The sequence below is a fragment of the Rhamphochromis sp. 'chilingali' genome (genome assembly GCF_963969265.1).
Source record: "Rhamphochromis sp. 'chilingali' genome assembly, chromosome: 21".
Taxonomy (NCBI): Eukaryota; Metazoa; Chordata; class Actinopteri; order Cichliformes; family Cichlidae; genus Rhamphochromis; species Rhamphochromis sp. 'chilingali'.
In genome coordinates, this window is record NC_137949.1 from 30,582,085 (window position 1) to 30,603,761 (window position 21,677).

The window sequence follows — 21,677 nt, forward strand, 5'->3', positions numbered from 1 at the left end:
AAACGTAGCACAACATAAAGTAAGAACATTTGCATTTGTATCAATGATTTCTATGTTGTAGCAATGCATCTTGGCAATAAATCTTGAAGATTTGACCAAGTTCTTCATGGATGCAACCCACATGCTCAACTCTGCTGCTCAACCCACAAACGCATTTTCCTTACAAATGTGTCACTGTGGTGAACACAAATGTGCTACCACATTTTGGTAAATTTTATTATTTTTAAGAAAAACATATGTCAGCAATTAAGACAATTATTATTTTACATTCATTACGTGTAGTCCATAACAATTGAGGAGAGTAAAAGTGAGAAATAATAAGCGGAACTGTTGACACTGTAGTCGTTCGCCCGCGGTTGCCTAGAGCGGACCAACTTCCTGTCCTCTCAGATGCAATTCGGGAAAAGACACGAGTGCTCCTGTGATTCTTTCTCTGAGACTCTACCTTTATTTTTACAGGTCAGTATCGTCTTAAAAATACAGTGTATGAGGGTTTTGTGCCTTGTTCTACTTCGGTGTTTACTGAGAGTTATGTTGACACCGCCGATGTAACCTTAAGTGGGGTTTAGTTGAAAATTACTGAAGCGCGGCGCGGTGGTAAAGCCGAGCCGCGCAGCCCCAAGTCTCGCGAGAGTTACCGCGAGAGTTCGCCAGCCCGCGGGATGTATTTAAACTGGGTAAACTCCATTTAACAAGCAAATATGTGTGTGTGGTGCTCCAATTTAACTGTAAAGGCCCTGACATCAGATTATTTGAGATTAAAATATCTTATATACACTTTATGGTTCAAGTGATGTGGAAATGTTAAGAATAAGCTGAGAATGAATGTACATTTATGTTGTTACATTGCAAAGTAATACATCCAGGTGTGTTTTGTCTAATCTAGTAAGATTTATGCACTTATATCGGATTTGTGGATAAGCTATTTTGAGTTTGCCCTATATGTGAGAGAGCAATAAGACAGTTAAGGCATTATATGGTATCTGCACTGCTGATGTAAATGAGTGAAGGAATAGTGTGATTAACAGTGTAAACTGGAGAAATGTAGTGACCATAGATGCATATATTTGCCAAATGCCTTTTATTTACCTTTTACAGTTATTGAGCATATCTGACAAGTGAAAGCACTGGATGTAAATTATATTTGTTGATCTGAAATAAGAGATGCAATTCGGGAAAAGACACGAGTGCTCCTGTGATTCTTTCTCTGAGACTCTACCTTTATTTTTACAGATTTGTATTCTTTTTGTTATTGTGGTCTTCACATCTGGGACCCGTAACAAACTGTGGGGGCTCGTCCGGGATCTCTCCTCTACAGTCGTCGAGGGCAGATCCAGTGATACCAGAACCACGACACAATTGTGACAAGGCCGTTACTCCAGCCAAGCCAGCGAGTAGGTGTCCAGGTAGTGAGGTGAAAAGGGGACCTTTGCCTCGACGTGGAACCGTACTGCAGTGAGGGGAGTGTGACGCATCCTAGTCACTATCGAGCTGAAGGATAATCAGAAATACATACAACATGTCGACCGAGAGAAAGGAACTCGCCTGGAATATCAGGAGACGCTTGTTTTCACTCCAAGGTCAAGACCTCTTCGAACTCGCTAAGAGCCTCGCATCAGAAAACAAAGACACTACACAGCTCAGTCAGGATGATAAAGAAGGTTGTATGGACTATATCACCTCCTACATGCAGTCAAATACACTATTGCAACTTGAAGATGAGGGCATGAGTCATTTGTTGACGCTGAATGATTTGATTAATCTAGTCATCCAAGGAAGTAATCCTGCCGTGCAAACAGCTGGTGAGAATGAAGTACATGCCATGCCCAGTCCACAACCATCCAATACCGTGCTAGACCCACAACCGCCGGAAGATCCACCAGATATATCACCAAACCCCTATGCAAACGCAGAAATACAACAGTTAGAGGAGTTGAGGAAAGCGTATGAGACACTGGGTGAGAGGCTAAGACTATGTGGAACTGTAAGGGCCCGGTCACCTGCTGTAGCACGCCAGCAGAGCAATTTGCAACCACAACCAATCATACAGATTAGCCCTAAGCAGCCAGTCACTGTAAGAGACCTTTCGTACTTGCCACGCAGAGAATTCAAAGTGTTTGGAGGACAGATTGGAGACAACAGTTCCGAAATCAGCTACAACAGTCTCACCAAGCAGATTAATGAAGGAGTTAAAGAAGGATTTGTGGAGGCTGAAATAGTTCGAGGTGTGTTGAGAATTGTGAAGCCTGGCACTTTCCGGGACATGTTAATGCTCAAAGATGACTTGTCTCTCCATGAACTTCAGGGCTTTCTGAGGTCTCATCTCGGAGAAAAAGCGACAACTGAAATGCTCCAGGAGTTAATGTGTGCTAGACAAAGTGAACAAGAGACGCCCCAGCAGTTTCTGTATCGCATTGATTGGACTTAAACAGAAGCTTATTTTTCAGTCGAAGCAGGCCAACACTGAGATCTCCTATGACCCAAGAACCGTCCAGGAAGTTTTCCTCCACACAATCTATCAAGGCCTGGGGGCTAAGTACGCAGACTTGCGACAAAGACTAAGACCTCTCACCTCAAACAACAATGTCACTGACGAAGAGATTCTTAGTGAGGTCACAAAGATTATCAGTGATGAAAATGAACACCAGCGAAGGTTAGGCCAAGTCGCCCGCCAAAAGAGTGCACAAGCCCAAAGTGCTGGGATCGAAGCAAACAACAAGATAGCCAAAGAACAATCCTCACCAACAATCAAACAACTCGCCGCCCAAGTAGAGACTCTAACTAACATGGTCGCCAGCCTAATTAAACAACAGGAGGCAAAGCCTTGCCAGCTGTCCCCACAACCACCTCCCAACCCGCTTTTCCAAACCCCAGCCAACCCCAACAGACCTCCTCAAAAGAAAGCGTTCCTTTGTCCAAAGTGTACTGAACAGAACTTGCAGGACTGTAGTCATTGCTTTGTATGCTGCGAGTCAGGACACCGAGCGGTGGGATGTTTAAAGCGGACCAAAACTCAGGGAAACTGGAATCGGTCTCTGTCGAGGGACAGCCAGAGGCCGGCGCAGAGTCACAGTCCCAGCCAGTAAGGTCTTCCTCTGCACAGCTTACTACTGAGTGTGCAAGACGTCGCAGTAAGCTAAAAAGAAGGCAGCCAAAGCGAGACCAGAGAAAGCAACAGGTAACCTCTTGCCAAAGTTTAACACCAAACAGCTGTAAAGTCCCCCTAGTTGGAAAGAAAAGCCTCCTCAAGTGTTTGATTGGTGGCTATCCAGTGACAGTGTTATTTGATTCTGGCTCACAAGTGAGTTTAGTGGACAGACAGTGGGTTCAGCGGTTTATTCCTAACTATCAGGTGAGACCCCTCCAAGAGCTGTTAAATGATGGACTTGAAGTTTATGCGGTTAACGGACAAGCAGTTCCTTATGATGGGTGGGTTGAACTTACAGTCACTCTTGCTGGTCACGAAGATCCCAATCTTACTGTGCAAGCCCCTTTCCTTGTCAGTAAGCTGTCACTCCCTCAGCCCCTCCTGGGAGCGAACGTGCTTGGCGCCATTATCCAAACACAAGAGTCAGACCGAGAGGCCAGTGCTTTATTGTATAGTCTCCTACGCAAAGCTTTTGGTACAGACGAAGAGCAAGTGATGGCTATGGTAAACTTCATACAAGTACCACAAAGAGCAGAATGTGACCCAGCCACAGTGAGAATTGGGAAGAGCAATGTGACCATTCCTGCTGGAAAAGCAGTCCAAGTGTGGTGCAGAGTACCCCAAAGTTTTGACATTTGTGACCCCCTGGTGCTGTACGAACCCGACGAGAACACTACCTTGAGACACCTGAGTGTTGGGGAAGGGCTCCTGGAGATCAACAACCCTCAAAGGCCATTTGTTAAGGTCCCCATCTCTAACCACTCCAAACACGAAATAATTCTACTGAAGAGAACAGCCCTGGGTACTATTCAACATGTCGCTAAAGTTATTGAGGCAGACCGACCCACAAACACATCAGAGCTGACTCAACCCACACAGAGCCCCATCACCATAGCTGAGGTAAGCGCAGCCACCCCTGTTTCTGAACTGTCCACTGAGTCATGGCTACCCCCAGTTGATCTTAGCCACCTGAGTCCGGACCAACAGAAATCAGTTGAAAAGGTGTTAAGGGAAGAGTGTGAGGCGTTCTCTCGTAGCAGCACAGACATAGGCTGTATCCCTTCACTACAAATGGAAATCAGGCTCAAAGATGATACACCAGTCCAGAGGGCCTATGCTTCTATCCCTAAACCCCTCTACAGGGAAGTAAAGGAGTATATTCAAGAGCTGATTGTCAAGGGATGGGTAGTGAAGTCACAGTCGCCGTATGCTGCTCCAGTCATTTGCGTAAGGAAGAAGGATGGGTCTTTACGTTTGTGCATCGATTACCGTCTCTTAAACAACAAGACTGTGCCAGACCGACACCCACTCCCCGGATCCAGGATCTCACAGACTCGCTAGGTGGTTACAGCTGGTTCTCGATCCTGGATCAGGGTAAAGCTTATCATCAAGGTTTCATCGCAGAAGGCTCAAGGTACCTGACGGCATTCACTACCCCGTGGGGCCTCTACAAATGGGTGAGGATACCCTTTGGACTGTCTAATGCCCCAGCAGCCTTCCAACAGAGCATGGAAGAAATGCTTGACACCCTCAGAGACGAGTGCTGTATCCCTTACCTTGACGACGTGCTTTGTTTTTCCAAGTCGTTTGACGAACATGTCCAAGTGCTACAGAAAGTCCTCCAAGCCCTACAACGGCATGGTGTAAAGCTAAAACCCGAGAAGTGTGAGCTGTTCCGTAAAGAGGTTCGCTATGTCGGCCGATTGGTATCTGCAGATGGAGTAAAGGTGGACCCCAAAGATACCGAGGCAGTACAGGCACTCAAACACAAAAGGCCACAGACCGTCGGAGAAGTCAGGCAGCTTCTGGGATTCCTAAGCTACTATCGGACGTATGTGCAGGACTTCTCCCGCATAGCCAAACCGTTGTATGACTTGCTCCAAGTCCCGTCCAACACACTGCCACCAAAGCCAACTAGAGGCAGAGCAAAACACACTCAGCAGCCTTCTCGAGCCCTGATACAGTGGAACAAAGAACACCAAGAGATCCTTGAGCGCTTGATCGACATGCTCACTCAGCCACCAGTGTTAGCGTACCCTGATTTCACCCGCCCTTTTATATTGCACACGGACGCATCCCAGAGGGGCCTTGGTGCCGTCCTATATCAGAACCAACAAGGCAAGATGAGAGTGATTGGGTACGGGTCTCGCACGCTCACACCTGCTGAACAAAACTACCACTTCCACAGCGGAAAACTAGAGTTTCTCGCCCTCAAGTGGGCAGTTTGTGACAAGTTTAAGGATTACCTCTACTATGCTCCACATTTCACCATTTTTACAGATAACAATCCCTTGACATATGTCCTCAGCACAGCAAAGCTCAATGCAGTTGGACACCGTTGGGTCGGACAATTGGCAGATTTCCACTTCGACATCAAATATCGGCCGGGAAAAGTAAACATTGATGCAGATGTGCTGTCACGTTGCCCACTTGACATTGAGAGGTTCATGGGAGAGTGCTCAGAGGAACTGTCGGAGGAAGCCGTATGTGCAGTTTGGGAAGGGAGCAGAAGAGCGAAGCAAGGAGACGTAGCATGGATTGCAGCCCTTAACCTCACCGCACCAAACCTACCCATCAAAGAACCCCTACAGTCAATCAGTCATGACCAACTTGTACAATCGCAGAGAGCAGATCCAGCAATCGGAAAAGTCATTGACATGGTAGAGAAGGACATAAGACCAACAGAAGATGACAAGGCTGACACTAACACAAAGAGACTGTTGAGAGAGTGGAGTCGGCTGCACATGGAGAATGACCTTCTCTATAGAAAGACTACAGGACGCAAGCAGCTGGTCCTACCTACTCTCTACAGACAGGTAGCTCTCACACACCTCCACAACAACATGGGCCATGTCGGCGTGGAGAAAGTCTTGAACCTGGCTCGAGAGCGGTTCTATTGGCCTTTCATGAAGAGAGAAATTGAAGAGTACGTCACAAGGAAGTGTCAGTGCATCAACCAGAAGAAGCCAACGACACACGAGAGAGCACCCATGGGTAGCATAACGTCCAGCTCCCCTCTTGAGCTTGTTTGCATTGACTTCCTGCACTTAGAGTCTTGTAAAGGTGGGTTTGAATATATACTGGTTGTTGTAGACCATTTTACCAGGTTCGCACAAGCGTATCCCACCAAGAATAAGGCCGCAAAGACTGCGGCAGACCGCCTCTTCAATGACTACATTCCCAAATTCGGCTACCCCTCCAAGCTCCACCACGACCAGGGTCGCGAGTTCGAGAATCAGTTGGTCACTCAAGGACATCCCCAATGCAACCCTACTGAAAGACTGAATCGCACCCTGTTACAGATGCTGCGTACACTGGGAGAAAAGGAGAAACAAAATTGGAAGGAACATCTACCCCATGTTATCCATGCTTACAATTGTACCAAGCATGAATCGACTGGCTTCTCTCCGTACTACCTCTTGTATGGTCGACACCCTCGTCTTCCAGTAGACCTTCTCTTTGGTCTCATGGCAGAAAACAACACTGAGACACCACATGGGTATGCAGAAAGATGGAAAGGGAAGATGACAGAAGCATACCGCATTGCAAATGCAAACAGTCAACAGTCAAGTTCCAAAGGCAAAGCAAACTATGACAAAAGATGCAAAGGAGTAATGCTACAGGCAGGAGACCGAGTACTGGTACGAAACCTGAGTGAAAGGGGCGGCCCTGGCAAACTGAGACCCTACTGGGAGCAAACGGTCTACATTGTGAGGGAGCAAGTGGGCGACAACCCCGTCTACAAAGTGAGTCCAGAGGCGGGAGGCCGTCCTGTTCGCACCTTGCACAGGAACTTGTTGTTACAAGTAAATGACTTGCCAGTGGACATTATCCAAAGTCAGGCTACAAGACCACACAAGAGAAACAAGAAGTCCACCGGAAGACCAATGACACCAGAGCCGAACCCTGACACAACTGACTCGGAAGAGGGTGAGCCATTGTACTGGCTTGGTGTACCCAGATACCCTCGAGGGGGCCATTCTCCAGTCACACCAGTTCCAAGTGGAGCGCAACGGAGCTCTGGTCCAAGTGAACTAGGACAAGTCTTAAGGGCTCGTGTCCAACCTAGAAAAAAAAGTGCCATGGTTCCGGAAGAGGATCTAATTGTGTTAAGAGACCCAGACCTACCTCAACTAAGTGACGATCAGGAGATGCCTCAGGTTCAAGAAGAAGTTGACGTCACTGAGTCCAGTCCTGATCCAGTAGAGGTTCCTGACCCAGAGCCGCAACCCAGGGTGGAGCCAGGGGATGACATCCATCCAGAGCCACCATCTCATCTTAGGCAGTCCAGCAGGCAGAGACGTCCCACCACATTCTTCACCTACCCATCCTTGGGTCAACCAGCCTATCAGGCTCATCCTGCGGTGAACACCATCAACGTCCAGCCTTCGCCATATCCTTCCCTCTACTACCCTCTTCTCTACTCCCAACCCCCCTACCCCTCTCCCCTCACCCTTAGCCCTTACTTACCTGTTTCATATGTTGTTCCTTGCTATTGAATCGAACAGAAATCTCAGGAAGAAGAATGCCTGAAGTCTAAGGACACCTGGGCAACAGGAATATTCCAGGGACTTCTGTAAAGAGACTTTGTTAGTTTAAAGGGTTTTTTTTATAAATCAAGTTAAGTGTCAGGAGCCACTTTTGCTGTTGGGGAGCGTGTGGTGAACACAAATGTGCTACCACATTTTGGTAAATTTTATTATTTTTAAGAAAAACATATGTCAGCAATTAAGACAATTATTATTTTACATTCATTACGTGTAGTCCATAACAATTGAGGAGAGTAAAAGTGAGAAATAATAAGCGGAACTGTTGACACTGTAGTCGTTCGCCCGCGGTTGCCTAGAGCGGACCAACTTCCTGTCCTCTCAGATGCAATTCGGGAAAAGACACGAGTGCTCCTGTGATTCTTTCTCTGAGACTCTACCTTTATTTTTACAGGTCAGTATCGTCTTAAAAATACAGTGTATGAGGGTTTTGTGCCTTGTTCTACTTCGGTGTTTACTGAGAGTTATGTTGACACCGCCGATGTAACCTTAAGTGGGGTTTAGTTGAAAATTACTGAAGCGCGGCGCGGTGGTAAAGCCGAGCCGCGCAGCCCCAAGTCTCGCGAGAGTTACCGCGAGAGTTCGCCAGCCCGCGGGATGTATTTAAACTGGGTAAACTCCATTTAACAAGCAAATATGTGTGTGTGGTGCTCCAATTTAACTGTAAAGGCCCTGACATCAGATTATTTGAGATTAAAATATCTTATATACACTTTATGGTTCAAGTGATGTGGAAATGTTAAGAATAAGCTGAGAATGAATGTACATTTATGTTGTTACATTGCAAAGTAATACATCCAGGTGTGTTTTGTCTAATCCAGTAAGATTTATGCACTTATATCGGATTTGTGGATAAGCTATTTTGAGTTTGCCCTATATGTGAGAGAGCAATAAGACAGTTAAGGCATTATATGGTATCTGCACTGCTGATGTAAATGAGTGAAGGAATAGTGTGATTAACAGTGTAAACTGGAGAAATGTAATGACCATAGATGCATATATTTGCCAAATGCCTTTTATTTACCTTTTACAGTTATTGAGCATATCTGACAAGTGAAAGCACTGGATGTAAATTATATTTGTTGATCTGAAATAAGAGATGCAATTCGGGAAAAGACACGAGTGCTCCTGTGATTCTTTCTCTGAGACTCTACCTTTATTTTTACAGATTTGTATTCTTTTTGTTATTGTGGTCTTCACATCTGGGACCCGTAACATCACCATTTAAGTGGATATAAATAAGCTTTCCAGTGATATTGCCAAGATACATTGTTTCAACAAAGATATAATCTACACAAACACAAATGTCCTTACTTCATGTTGTGCCTGTCCAATACAGTCTTGATGAGCAAACAAGATTTTGCTAACACAGGCTAACATGTTCTGCAGTGTGGGACATGGCCAGCTGCTGTTACTTGCTTGTCTGGCAGTGGAAAGCCAGCTAGGCCTCTGTCTTCCTGTATTTGGTTCCACAAAGGTTTGGACAGCAGCTGAGGGCCAGTTTGAGACTTATTTTAGTTGTTCATCCATTTTCGCTTCTTCTGTTCCTCTTTTTATTGTTCGCTTCAGCACCTGAATGTGAAAGGTGGATGCAGTCTCAGTGTCTGAAGCTATTAAAGAAGTGCCTTGAACGTGAATCCTTTCTAATGACTGGGAATGGGGGGCAAAAGGATGTGGAATTCTATGTGTAAAATTAAAATGCACTCTGATTTATGACCTCAGTAAACGCTTTGCTGATAAGGCAGGATTTATTATATGAAGTGGTTACCTGTGCTGCTGCTTTAAAGCAACATCATGTGCACAATTTGTCTGTTGCAGGACTGTGTGTGCTTCATATGACTCAAGAAATTTTTTCATTAATGTGCCAGATATTTGCCTGAATTGATTTTATGATGAGTAGGATTCTTAGCATTTAAATATTAGTGTCTACTACATTTGTTTGTTGTGATCTGTTTTCTCCTGCTTCTTGGCTATGCTGTCTGCAGAGTTGAACCTGACAGCTATTACTCTGAGGCTAATGAACTGTATGCATGGCAGGTGGGGCAAGAGAACAGGACGTGCGTGGTGGTGGTTCCAAGTTTTCGAGCCGAGTGAAGCGCTGGTCTAATTTTGTTTTGACATTCTGACTTCAGAGTGTAGGCACTGTTCCTGTTCCTGCTCACAGCATTCTGGCAGCTGAAGTCACCTCGAGCCCCGACAGTGAGTGATGCCAAACGACAGTGAAGAGACATGCCAGTGACTGCACTGGCTTGTGCCTGCAACAGTAAGTGGTCAATCTAATGCTCCGTGGTCGACAATAAGCTTTGACAGGCTTTGCAAACCACACAATCGGTGTCCCGTTTACTTGTTTCCAACCTTTGTTCTCTGATGTACCTTGACAGCCTTATAAATCAGCCAAGGATGCCTCCATCAACCGAGACTTGGAGCTGTTTTAACAGACGTTGCAGACTACATTAAAAATACATCTGCTGCAGAAACGGTAAACATTTTTCACGTTGTAACAACATAATCTCATACATTCAGAATGCCGGTTCATAAAAGACAGAATAAATTACCTTGGATCACTTCTTTGACAAAAAAAAAAGTTGTTAATTTTGTCAAAGTGTAACTATCTCAAAGGATGAACCAGCATTGTGTATTCACGTAAATATAAATTGTCTTAAGGCACTGTGTTGCTAGCAGCGACATAATTTGCTCCCATTTCTTAAGTTGAATCTATGAAAAATCTCAAAGACAGCATTGTTGGACATGCATAAAATAGTATTAATGTGCCAACAAGGTGATTCCCAAAGAGCTATTAGCTGAAAATTTGTCATCTCTTGGCACAGTGTGCCGTGTGTCCGAAAAGAAACCAATTGAGGAAACTGAATAAAAGCACGAAGGCTTAAAAACCTTTCCACAGCAGATGGGCAGTATCTGAAAGTCATGTCCTTAAGAAACAGGAAAAACAATTCTGCTAAGACATGGCACAGAACCTGAGAGATGTATCTGGCCCTTCAGATCCAATCTACTTTTTGCTGAAACCTCATCAAACAGTTGAAGGGTCGATGTCAAGACTTGGCATATCTCTCAAGAGTGCAGTGTGTCATTTTAGGAAATGGAGTGAAATGGCTGAGGTATATCAAATTACACAAGAACTGAACTGCAAATCAGTGGCAACAGTTCTTATGGATTGATGAATAAAAATGTTACATTTTTGACAAACTCATTGTCAATATGTACTGACGAAATCATGAGAGGTACAACAGTGAGCATCTAAAGCCATCTGTAAAACACTGTCATGGTTTGGGGCTGCATTTCAATCAGTGACGCTGAACATCTTGTCAAAATTGATGGAAAATTGATGGCCTCCCCACAGCCTGATCTCAACATTATTGAAGCAGTGTGGGATCATATTGACAAAGAAGAGCTTTAAATGTCGTTCAAGAAGCCTGGAGATCTGTTTCTGAAGACTTCATAGAGTTCAGGCTGCCTTACATGCTGTGATTCAAGACTTTTGCGTAGTGTTGTAGGTTTTGATGCAAAATTTTTCACTATGACTAGCTTGGATGTTTGAGCCATTTTACCATTACATTTTTCCAACCAATAGTTTTGTCTGTTTGTTGATTACATTGAGGTAGCCGTCAGCTCACAGGGGTAAGGCAGGTCATCTAATCAGAAGATTGGTGGTTTGATCCATGGCCGCTCCAGTCTCCAGTTTCTCTCTGATGCATACATTAGGGTGTGAATGTTAGATAGAAAGAACAAGTGCTTGGATGAATGCGTTAACGAGGCATGTTGTATAAAACGCTTTGAGAACACAGCTAGAGTAGATAAGCGGTGTAAGAATGAGTCCATTTACCAACCATAGCTATTGCTAATCTTTCATCAGTTTAGTTATTAGTTTAAGCTTTGCTTATCAATCACCTTTCGTCAACAGCTATGTCAAATGTAGCTTAAGTAGTTTAAGTCTTTATTGTTCACTGCTAACTATTTTAGTTCCCTTCCAGTTAAACCAACTTTGTCGTGATTGGCTGCCCATCATAAACAGTGTGTCTGAACAGCAGGTGCTGTGTTCACATCTAGAAACAGAAATCAAGCAGCTGAGACAGTCTAAGCTAACTCTGAGCTTTTGGTCCACTGGGATTTTGTACATAAACACATCCCTTAATATGTGAAACTTTGTGTTGTGAATGGGGTTTTTAATTTTGTTTTTTTTAAATCAAATTATAATCTGGAGTTCAGTTAATTACTTGCTTTTTTCCTAGCCCCATGCCAGTGCAGAACTATCCCTGCTCTGAGGCGCACCTGTCAAAGAAAATTGAATAAGGGAATATGAGACATTAGAGTGTTTAATTATTCATGCCAAATATATTTATTGACTAAATTTACAGTTCACAATAGACACTAATAAATTTCTAGTCCACTGCTTGGCATCTTTGTGTACACTTGACACATTTGTTGTCTTTCTGTCAGGGGTCCACTTATCACGTCTTACTAACTGGATCCCTTTCGAGTATTCCTTAAATGAACAATCACCCAGAAATCCATTGGCTGACTGTTTTTCCAAGAAATTCATTTACAAAGAGAATAATACACAATCTGCAACAGTAAGGACAGATAGTACACTGAATGTAAAGGTCAAATAAAAATGCTGTAAATGATTAATGTGATAAAAGGTAGGTAGTGTCATACTCTATGAGTTCATTTTTTTCTTAGATAAGTGTAGCACAGTCTTTGTGGAAGAGTAGTCATCTTTCTCAGCACTGTCTTTTTGTGTTTTTATAGAGGGATCGGGAGTGTTGCATTCCAGAAATAAAGATTCAATCCAGATCAATATGCTGTCCAAGTAATACTCCATCCACACATATTTTCTTCTCTTGCTCTCCTTCTGTTCTTTCTCTTCATATAGCTTCTGCTTTTGCAGAGAGCCAGCTTCGACAATGACGCACACCTTCAGGAGAGGCAAATATCTGTCCACCCTTTCCCTTCCTTTCATCTTTATGTCTACCGTCTCCACCCTCCAAGCATGTGGTCCTAGTGCTATACATGTCCAGGCTTGGACAGGTAGGCTATGAGGGCCACAACCACCCCCACATACATCCCTGTTCCAATGGTAATGGAAAGTGCAGCCAGGAATAGGGCTCTTCTGGAGCTCATCCCTGCTCTGGAGAAGTCTCCCTTTGCAATGGCCTTGCCAGTCTGACAAAACAAAGCAGAGAGTGAAATGAGCTGGTGTGTTACTCATCAGCACCGAGTGTCTGAGTAGGTGTAAAGCCACAGTTAAAAGAGAGAAAACAAGAAATGCTCTCAGGGAGCCATTAGTTACCATGGCAATTAGGTCATTATCCCTCTGACAGTGACAAATGTGTTGTTTGGGTGTTTTGGTTTCCTATCAAAAATGAGGCTGGCCTTTATTTATTCTTTTGACACATTATTTTCTGTTCTGCTATAATTGTCTCTGCAATTATTGTGTTTCAAAACTACAGAGAAACACTGTGCTGCGTTTGAGGTGAGAAGGCTTGAAGCTAATGGTTTTTTAGACCAGCAGGATGCTAACCATAAGACCAACCAAAGGTGCTGCTATAATTGCAAATGAGTTCTCAGCTATGAGCAAAACAAGTTAAAAAACAATATAATGGCAGTCGGTCGCTCACACAGGAGCGCACTGTGAACCAAAACCTTAGAGTTAATGGTTTCCCAAAGTGAACACAGGTGACTGACAAGTGGGCCGAATCTGTTTAATTTACATAGCCAATCATCTGAAACAACTGCAAGGAGGGTCACAGGGTGGAAAATGGGCTGCGGCTGCACTTGTCTGAACGCTTGTGCTCACTGACCTTAAATAGAATGCAGTGTAATAAGAGTTGATGACATCCTTGAGATCTCTGGGCCTTTACCTTGTGAGAGTAGTAAAAGGCAACGATGCCCAAGGGCCAGAAGCAGCAGAGCATGGAGAAGATGGCGAGGCCCAAGTAGTCCCGAGGGGGCAGCACAATGAAGTTGTCCTCACTCTCACTGTCACTGGAGCTGTCACTCTGGAAGACGTTGATTTTATACAGAAAAATTAAAAGTCAGAAAAAGAACGGATGTGGAACCTTATATATAAACATAATAACAGAGTATGGCTGACGTATAAAAAGCCAGGTGTACTTTGGACAGCTTTATGGTGTCGTAGCTTGACATCTCATGCTCCCTCTCTACTGTATCTAACCTTTTCTACAACCGCCCAGGACAGGATGTGCTCAGTCAGCCAGAGAGGATTTGGTGCCTCTGTCAACACACATGAGCGGTCTGACAGATAACACAGGATTAACGGATTGTTCCATCATTGCAAGGTGACAGGACAGAGCGTCATTTATGTGCTAAATTGCTTTTACACTCTGAGAGACCTCCACCATCTTTCCTTAATGCACCAGGCATCTTATGAGGTGTACAACAGGAGCCTGTTGAACGCATCGTACCTTGAAAGTCAGGGCCACGGGAGCTAATGAGTGATAGATCTGAATGCCACTTAGGCCACATGGGCACACCGAGCCTGCAGCAACGATGGCAATGTGACTACTACACAGGTGACCTTTAAGAGAAGGTGGCCTTACTTCTCTTAGCTGTCCCAGACATGGAGAGGATGTTTGTCTAAATAAACAGCCCCCACAGGAGCAAGGTTTCATTTGTTAGTCTTCCTGCCTTCGGATCAATCAAAGCAGGGAAAAAGGAAAGTGCAAAAACAGAAATCGATGTGTAAGGCGGGAACTGAACCGACCATTTTAGAGGTAATTAAGGAACAGGCAGTGAGGCAAGCAAGAGAAAAAGGAACCATACTTGTAAATAGCCACATTTCACAGAATATTCTAAACTATTTTCTAGCGTCTGAGCGCATCCGAATTAACCAAAACACTGGATGCAATGTAATAACTTTGAGCTATAGTCAGAGGATTTCCGCTCAGAAACCTTATTTAGAGGTCAGCGGGGGGTCCAAAGAGTTTACAAACAAATACCTTTGCCAAGAAAGAGATTACGAAGCTCTCTCTTATCTGCTTTATGAACACTGTCCACCTAGACAGACGGGTACGATCTATCAAAACAGCAGCTGGTGGTAACTGCATAATCTCATCACATCACATGAATAAACTGGTGAGTACAAACAGCAGTAATCTCCTTTTATCTTCGTAGCAAGAACTGATAACAGTTCTGAGTGACTGCTGCATTCAGTCTTACTGACAGCTTGCCTGACACAGAGTCCGGTCGGCTGGGAACACGCTCCCAGTCTGGTCTGCCAGTATAACGGATGGGGGTCCGCCGAGGCTCAGTGCCTTTAACAGCCCTGTCACAGCTCTCTCCTAGTCCTTGTTAATGTCTGAAGGGGACAGACGACTCAACACCGGGGCGCGCACACACACACACACATATGCACGTATCTGTGCACCTAGTTAGCAGGGGCAATCACAGTGGCATCATGCACAGGGTCTTGTTACTTTGTTACCTGCAATTTATTTTGTCTGTATCACCCAAATGTCAAACATCACCTGCCAGAGACTTGGTCTACGTTTTTCCCCCCCTCTCTGTTGCTGATTGTACACAAGGCCTGCAGCAACATGCAACTGTGAAGGGAAAATGTGTAAACACAGCTGCCACAGACAATATATGGGTAATTTTGGAACTATATGGACCTTCCCCAGCTGCTGCTCTGTTTCTCTTATTTATATTCCCATAGCTGTAAAAATCCTCTTAATCACAGTTTCTCTGAGTCGGCATGACTCGAATATTAGCGCTGCGGCACACGGATGCACGCACAAACACAAAGGCAGGAGGAGAAAGTAAAGAAATGTAGGTGCAAAAGGTCTCGTATTCCATTTGGAAAGCCAGCTTTTTATCAGAGCACTGTTAATCACATTCATTTGCGCTTTTGAATTGACATGGAATAACTTTGGCTCCGGGCTCACCTGCTCTGACGGCCATGAATCAGCACAGCCTCGCTTAACACCGTTAAAGCATGACATTACTTATGGCATTAATGGCAGTTGCTGCTATGTCTCAATCTATCTGCCAGGCCTCCGAGTGACAGGAGCTGGTGTGATCATCAGCTCGGTAAGGGTGCTATACTTCTTCCTCTGCCAGCTCAGAGCCCTGAGTACTTCACAAGCCTCCCTGGGTGAAATTAGATTTTCACCACTTCTGAAAAGACTTTGCTCTTTTTTGCTGTCATGTTATCTTTTTTGTGACTATATTAACCCCAAAAAAGAGGGGAAAAATTGCGAAATAGATAAAAATCAGATGTGTCATTTTCTTGGAATGTAATTATAAGACAAAAGCGAACAATTACCCCGCACCGCATTTCAAAGAGTCACAAGCAGATTGACCATTTGCAGAAAAGAGTGAGAAATGCGCGTGAATCACGCCGACAATCTAATAGAACAGCAAATGAAATAATAAGCATCACTACAGCACCGTGACACATTTTCTGCTGAAAGCTGGCCCTGACAGTTACAAGCAAGTGTTGAAACGCATTTAATTTCATATAGTGACTCAATATTCAATTACTCTGTCAACACTGCCAAACGGTTCTTGCTTCGGTCTGCTGCTTATGCATGTATGGCTACAGTAATCATTCCTGTATGCCTTGTATAAAAAATGAAGAATTATAAGTTTATTATTTCTCTAATAACTTAATAACACAGACTTCCTCATGTTGCATCAGATGCTTGGAGCTATGGATAACATGCCTATAAAGCATGGTGCCCTGCCATTTATGCAGACGACATATTCATGTTTTCCTTTCATGTGACCTCTGACCTCATACTCAGGACCTTGCTGCTCCTCCTCCACCTCATAGGATACCGTCTGTATCTTGGCATCCTTCTCCTCTTGCGCGCTATCCACTGTGTTTTCCGTGGAAACGCCATCTGACGCCTTACTCTCTGTGAAAGTGGTTTCAAAGCTCTCGCTTTTCGAGTCCTTGCTATGAAGGCTGATGTCGTCCTTGCACAGGATGAAGCTGGGCCTGTAGAAGGCCTCCACTGCCAAATGGAGAGAGGTGGCATCCAAGAATTGCTGAGCCTTATGTTTGCCATTGGCCCCAGTGCAGTAGTAGCCAATTAGGCTGTCCTGATAAGGCTGGCTCGGGTAGTCACACTGGTAGCCCTGGTAGTCGTTAGGAACTGCATGACTGCTGGTTTTGTCCAGCAGGGGGTTCTGGAGCTCGCTGAGGCTCTCCATGAGGGCTGGTTCAAACGTCTTGTGGATCAAAGGATGGAGTCCAGAGAATATCGGGCAGTCTGGCAGCTGAAAAAAAAGTCATCTAGTTAATAAAACCTGAAACATAAAGAAAGAAGTCAAGTCTAATCACAGCACATTCTAGGGAATATAGAGTTAATCTAGGTGTGGTATAGGTCTCCAGTTTGATCTAAGCATGAAAATGTGCCCTCTAGAACAGATTTCTAATGCAGGAAATATTTCATCTTGTTTGACAATCAGGATCCCTCTCCTAAGCTCTCACCAGTCTGAGCCATAAAAATCACCATCTGGTGTATGTTCAACTGTTGCATCTCACACCCCCCCCCCCTCCAGTTTTATATAAACATTTAGTGAAAAAATATCTTCCACGTGTCACAGCTTCCTATAATGAATATGTGGAGAAAGGATGATAGTTGGTGCTGTATTTCGCGGTGCATACTAATTTGACAAGTCTGAAGTGGCCTCCTCGACTCCGCCTGGATGTTCAAATGCAGCTGAAGAGTGGGACTAATGAGTAGAAGATAAAAAAAAAAAAAATAATAAATGACTGCTTTATGTAAAATAATAGCAATTAAAAAAACACAACAACAAAAACAAGAACGCTGTCAGGAAAGGCAGTCACTAAGGCAACCAGTCCACCAATGAGAGGCTCTGTGATATGAGTGTGTCCAGATTTGGGGTTAAGCAAATACACTACTTTGTTTTGCAAAACGGTCAGTCCCTGTGGACCTCGTCCATCAAATTCATTTTTTTCATCCCGTGACTAATGGCGAAATGAGATAAAGGGGCTGCATTATGTTATGAAAATAAGTCCGAGTTGTATTTGTACAAATACAGTTGTATTTGTATTTGTATCTGTACTTGTACAGCTGCTGTTATTGTGTATATATTTATTTATATTTAGATTTCTTCATACATTCTTATATAGTTCTATATTGTGTATTGTGTATTTTGTTGTACAGTTATTTTATTTTCAACTTTAATTTATATATTTTATCTTATTCTTCCCAGTTAAATTTACCCTTCATTCTAATTTGTGTTGTACAGTTATTTCATTTTTAACCTTAATTTATATTTTATTCCTTCCTAGTTAAATTGACCCTTTTTAATTTTTCATATTTATTTCCTATCTTATTCATAGCCTTTTCCTTTTTTGTTTTCTTTAGGTCACGAGCAGTTGTCCAAGCATTTCACTACATATCGTACTGTGTATGACTGTGTACGTGACAAATAAAATTTGAATTTGAATTTGAATTTTGAATTTGAGTTATGTCATGTGTTTGTTTAGTTGAAAGTCTGAAAACTGAGAAACAAGCTGCAGGGATGGAAATGCACAAGCACATTTGGATGCGATTGTGATTTTGCCCAGAGATTTTGATTTTTGAGGTCTGGAAGGTGACTGAGTGGAGCATAATGGCATACAGAAATACATGAGTTTGGCAAAATATCTATCTATCTATCTATCTATCTATATATCTATCTATCTATCTATCTATATTGAAAATAATAGTATACAGTGTGGCATAAACTACACCCTTTAGACTTCTCTGGCTGCCTCTGACAGTCTCCACAAACAGTAAACAATAAAACAGGCAGAGGGTGTTGTAAGAGATGCATTATTTCCTCCATATGCAGTGACTTCCTGGCTGTCAGAGACAGCGGTCCTTAAACACATGCAGATTTACAGGAGAACTTTGGAGCCTTTGACCTCCTATGATTAAAAAAATAAAAAGCTCATGCATCCACAGTAGCTTTCACAGTTATTTGCCGTGGGGAAGCATGAATAATGTGGGCCAGTGGCTGAATGTGAGCCCACACACTCACACATATGTACACGCGCACAACACTCAGCTCAGTATCTTCAACACTGTGTCCATCCTCATATGCTCCTGTGCCTGAGCCGCTCTTCAGATAACAAGGAATTCCATTACACACTACATTAGACAACAAAAATCACATCTCACATCCACAAATAATTCATCAGACTCTGGAATGAGTGCACTTAGCACATGAGAGTCTTGGACTCCGCGATTATTAATGACCACCTCTGTCCCTCTGTCTATCTACCTTGTCTTTGTTTAATCTGCTATGGGTTATTCATACATGACACTTTCTTAGCCACAAACAAAGGCACAATATATTTCCCCTATTGTGGTGCGTCCGCTTCACGTAAAATGGGAAAACTTAATTTTCAACGTACAATGGAGGGAATTTCCTATTTGTTCCCACTCTACTACTCTCAGATATACATCTATCCTAGAACAGCAGCCTAAGAACATATTGTGGCAACCAGCAGCTAAACATCGACGGTCATCTTACCTGTAGTTGAAAATCCTCCGGCAGGTTTGCTCAGCATCATTCCTCGACGCAACTGAGTCGAGGTAGACGGAGCAGTGGACCCACCTTCCCACTTCACATTAACAGTTTTCGCAAAACTGCCATCGTAGCAACAACAACAGCTCCCCTTCAAACGGAAGTAAGTCCGTGTGTGAGAGAATGGACTCTGGATGCTGTGACAGTGCCGCTGCTGCGTTTAAGGCAGATTTTACGCACAGTATCTCACCGAGGCTCGGGCTCCAAACAACTCCAACGGAGGCTGAGCTGACTCCAGCCAAGTGATTGGCTGCGTGAACTCTATTACCGACTAAGGATTTGACATTTCTAAACTTCCCTCTTGCTTGGTCGTCTAACTCTATTCAGCATCTAAAGTGTCGGCCGGTTTTCTTCTTTTTTCTTTCTTCTACGCCTCCTCCCAGCGGTTCTATTTTGCATTGTTGCATAAGAGTCCTTTTCGAATCAGGTTCTTAATATAGCCTCTGAAATGTGTGATCACGTGAGCCACCATTCCCACTTTGCAAACGCATCTGATTTGTATCGTGAAATGATCGCCCTGCTTCTAACTTTCGCACCTTCACAGTGAAACGATTAGGTGTTATTCTCGCTGAGAGCGCCCACTAAAGATAAAAACACAACACGGAAACATTTTTGTAAAGCTTTCCTTCTGCTACATTAATTTTTAGGGTTTCCCATTCTTCGCATGAGTCCAGCTGTATCACTAGTTTCGAGAAGATTTGCCAATTTAATTTTATTGTCTCCTGTCCCAGCACGGCTCTGAACTGGTTCCAAATATAGCCCAGGAGTAAGCCACTATCAAATTCATTGCACATTTAGATTTGATTAATATTTTAGACAAATCCCATGCATTTATCATGAGACTGCCAATTTGGATGTGCCTTTCACCCCACTCCCAGGAGCTGCTCTTGATTACATACTGCAATTTATCATGGTAAACACAGCTTGCATAACATTCATGTAGATGTATTTCCCATGCAGGCAAATTGGTAACATAATAGATTACACACAGGAAAAATGGGAATCAGATCATACTCTAGAATAATATAATAATTATACTGATCAGAGGAGCTATAGCATTTACAGGGACTCAGTCTGTAGTTTAGGGGCATGAAAAACACACTTAAATCTGTCTATCAGGGGACATCATGCTGTGGCAAAAAGTAAAAGACTGATATAGTGCCATTGAACACCGGACACATATCTTATTCAGAAGGAGCACTCTGTTCCACAGGCTCATAAAAATGTCTGGAGTTAATAATGTGCGAGCCCAGGCTCTGTCACTTTCACTGGGAGATGCATTAAGGCGCTGATGGACACTTTATGGGGGAAACATGGGGCTGCATTCATAAGACTGGGCTCACATGAGCTGCTTCTCTTTTAGAGTCACCTTGTGTTCACATGCACGAGGCGACATGGCATAACAGCCCAGCCGTCTCTGTGATGGATACCACTCCCTCAGGAGACGAGTATATTAGAAGAGGGGGTGAAGGGGCGAGGCGGAACCTGTAACAGTTTCCTTCCTCCTTCTCCTCCTTCTTTCTTTATTTCTTGTTCTCTGTCTCTCTCCTTCTCATTCTCTCCCTTCACTTTCATTCACTGCAGGAAAAAGGAACATTGTCTAATGAGGATCTGATTCAAAATGACCCACCCCTCCCGAAAGAAAAAAAAATCAAGAGAGGAAACATGTAAAATATGAAATCTTGAGGAAAACCAGTCAAGCTCAATGGGGGCACATTAAGCATGGTTTATGACAAGACAAGATTTCTCTTTAGAGGGCGCTTTTGCCAGTCTTCTTTAGATGGACTGTGAATATTTATGGTTTTCTCTGTGTCCCTTTCTTCTGCTCCATTTTCCGCTCTATATTTAGGCACTGTGTCACTACATGGCAGATGCGCTATTTGTCAAGCACCCCCCCCCACCACCACCACCTTTAGAGTCATCAAATTTCAAGAAACATAAAAGATAATTAGAGCTGAATATGCAGATATGTGTGTGCTGTTAATTGGCCAAAAAAAAAGAGAGGGGGGGGAGCAAAGGTAAAAGCGATTATAGGTTTTCACATTTACCTTTTTGTATTGATTCTCCTTCACCTGTGTTTGATATCGGAGCCGACTCTGACACCGTGAACTTTCCTAAGGCCCATTAACCAGCTTTAATCATTTAAACACTTTTGAGAATTAATCAGCTTAATCCGATTGGCAGAGAAAGTATCAAACCACTTAATTTGATCTGGCCTAGCTGGCTTCTGCGAAGAAAGGGGGTGGGGGGGTTGAGGATTTAAGCGGCTTTTCCCATGTGACCATTCTGTGTGTTATTTCATGTTTGATTAAGCACTTTTGCAAGGTCTATGCCAGCAGAGCACCTCTGACCACAGAAACAGCCCATGGGATTAGTAAGAGGCAAAAATAAACCAT

General features: G+C 43.6%; 1 protein-coding gene and 1 long non-coding RNA gene across 3 annotated transcripts; one reads left to right on the plus strand and one right to left on the minus strand.

Annotated features, from left to right (window-relative positions):
• Positions 1–522: 522 nt before the first annotated feature.
• On the plus strand, positions 523–8,810 carry LOC308390186. The gene is made up of 2 exons (XR_013970414.1): positions 523–645; positions 8,254–8,810. It is a non-coding gene; the product is annotated as an uncharacterized lncRNA (long non-coding RNA).
• A 3,900-nt stretch (positions 8,811–12,710) lies between these two features.
• On the minus strand, positions 12,711–19,748 carry LOC308390185 (synapse differentiation-inducing gene protein 1-like). Of its 2 annotated transcripts, XM_080871903.1 has the most exons (4): positions 19,228–19,748; positions 16,468–16,956; positions 13,575–13,712; positions 12,711–12,876 (listed from the first exon to the last, which is right to left on the minus strand). In XM_080871903.1, exons 2-4 carry the CDS (start codon positions 16,888–16,890, stop codon positions 12,718–12,720), a joined length of 720 nt encoding a protein of 239 aa, XP_080728029.1. In that variant the 5' UTR covers positions 16,891–16,956; positions 19,228–19,748; the 3' UTR covers positions 12,711–12,717. The 2 variants fall into 2 exon arrangements, with proteins under 2 accessions (XP_080728029.1, XP_080728028.1); XM_080871902.1 differs by lacking the exon at positions 19,228–19,748 and having other exon boundaries at positions 16,468–18,058.
• Positions 19,749–21,677: the final 1,929 nt, after the last annotated feature.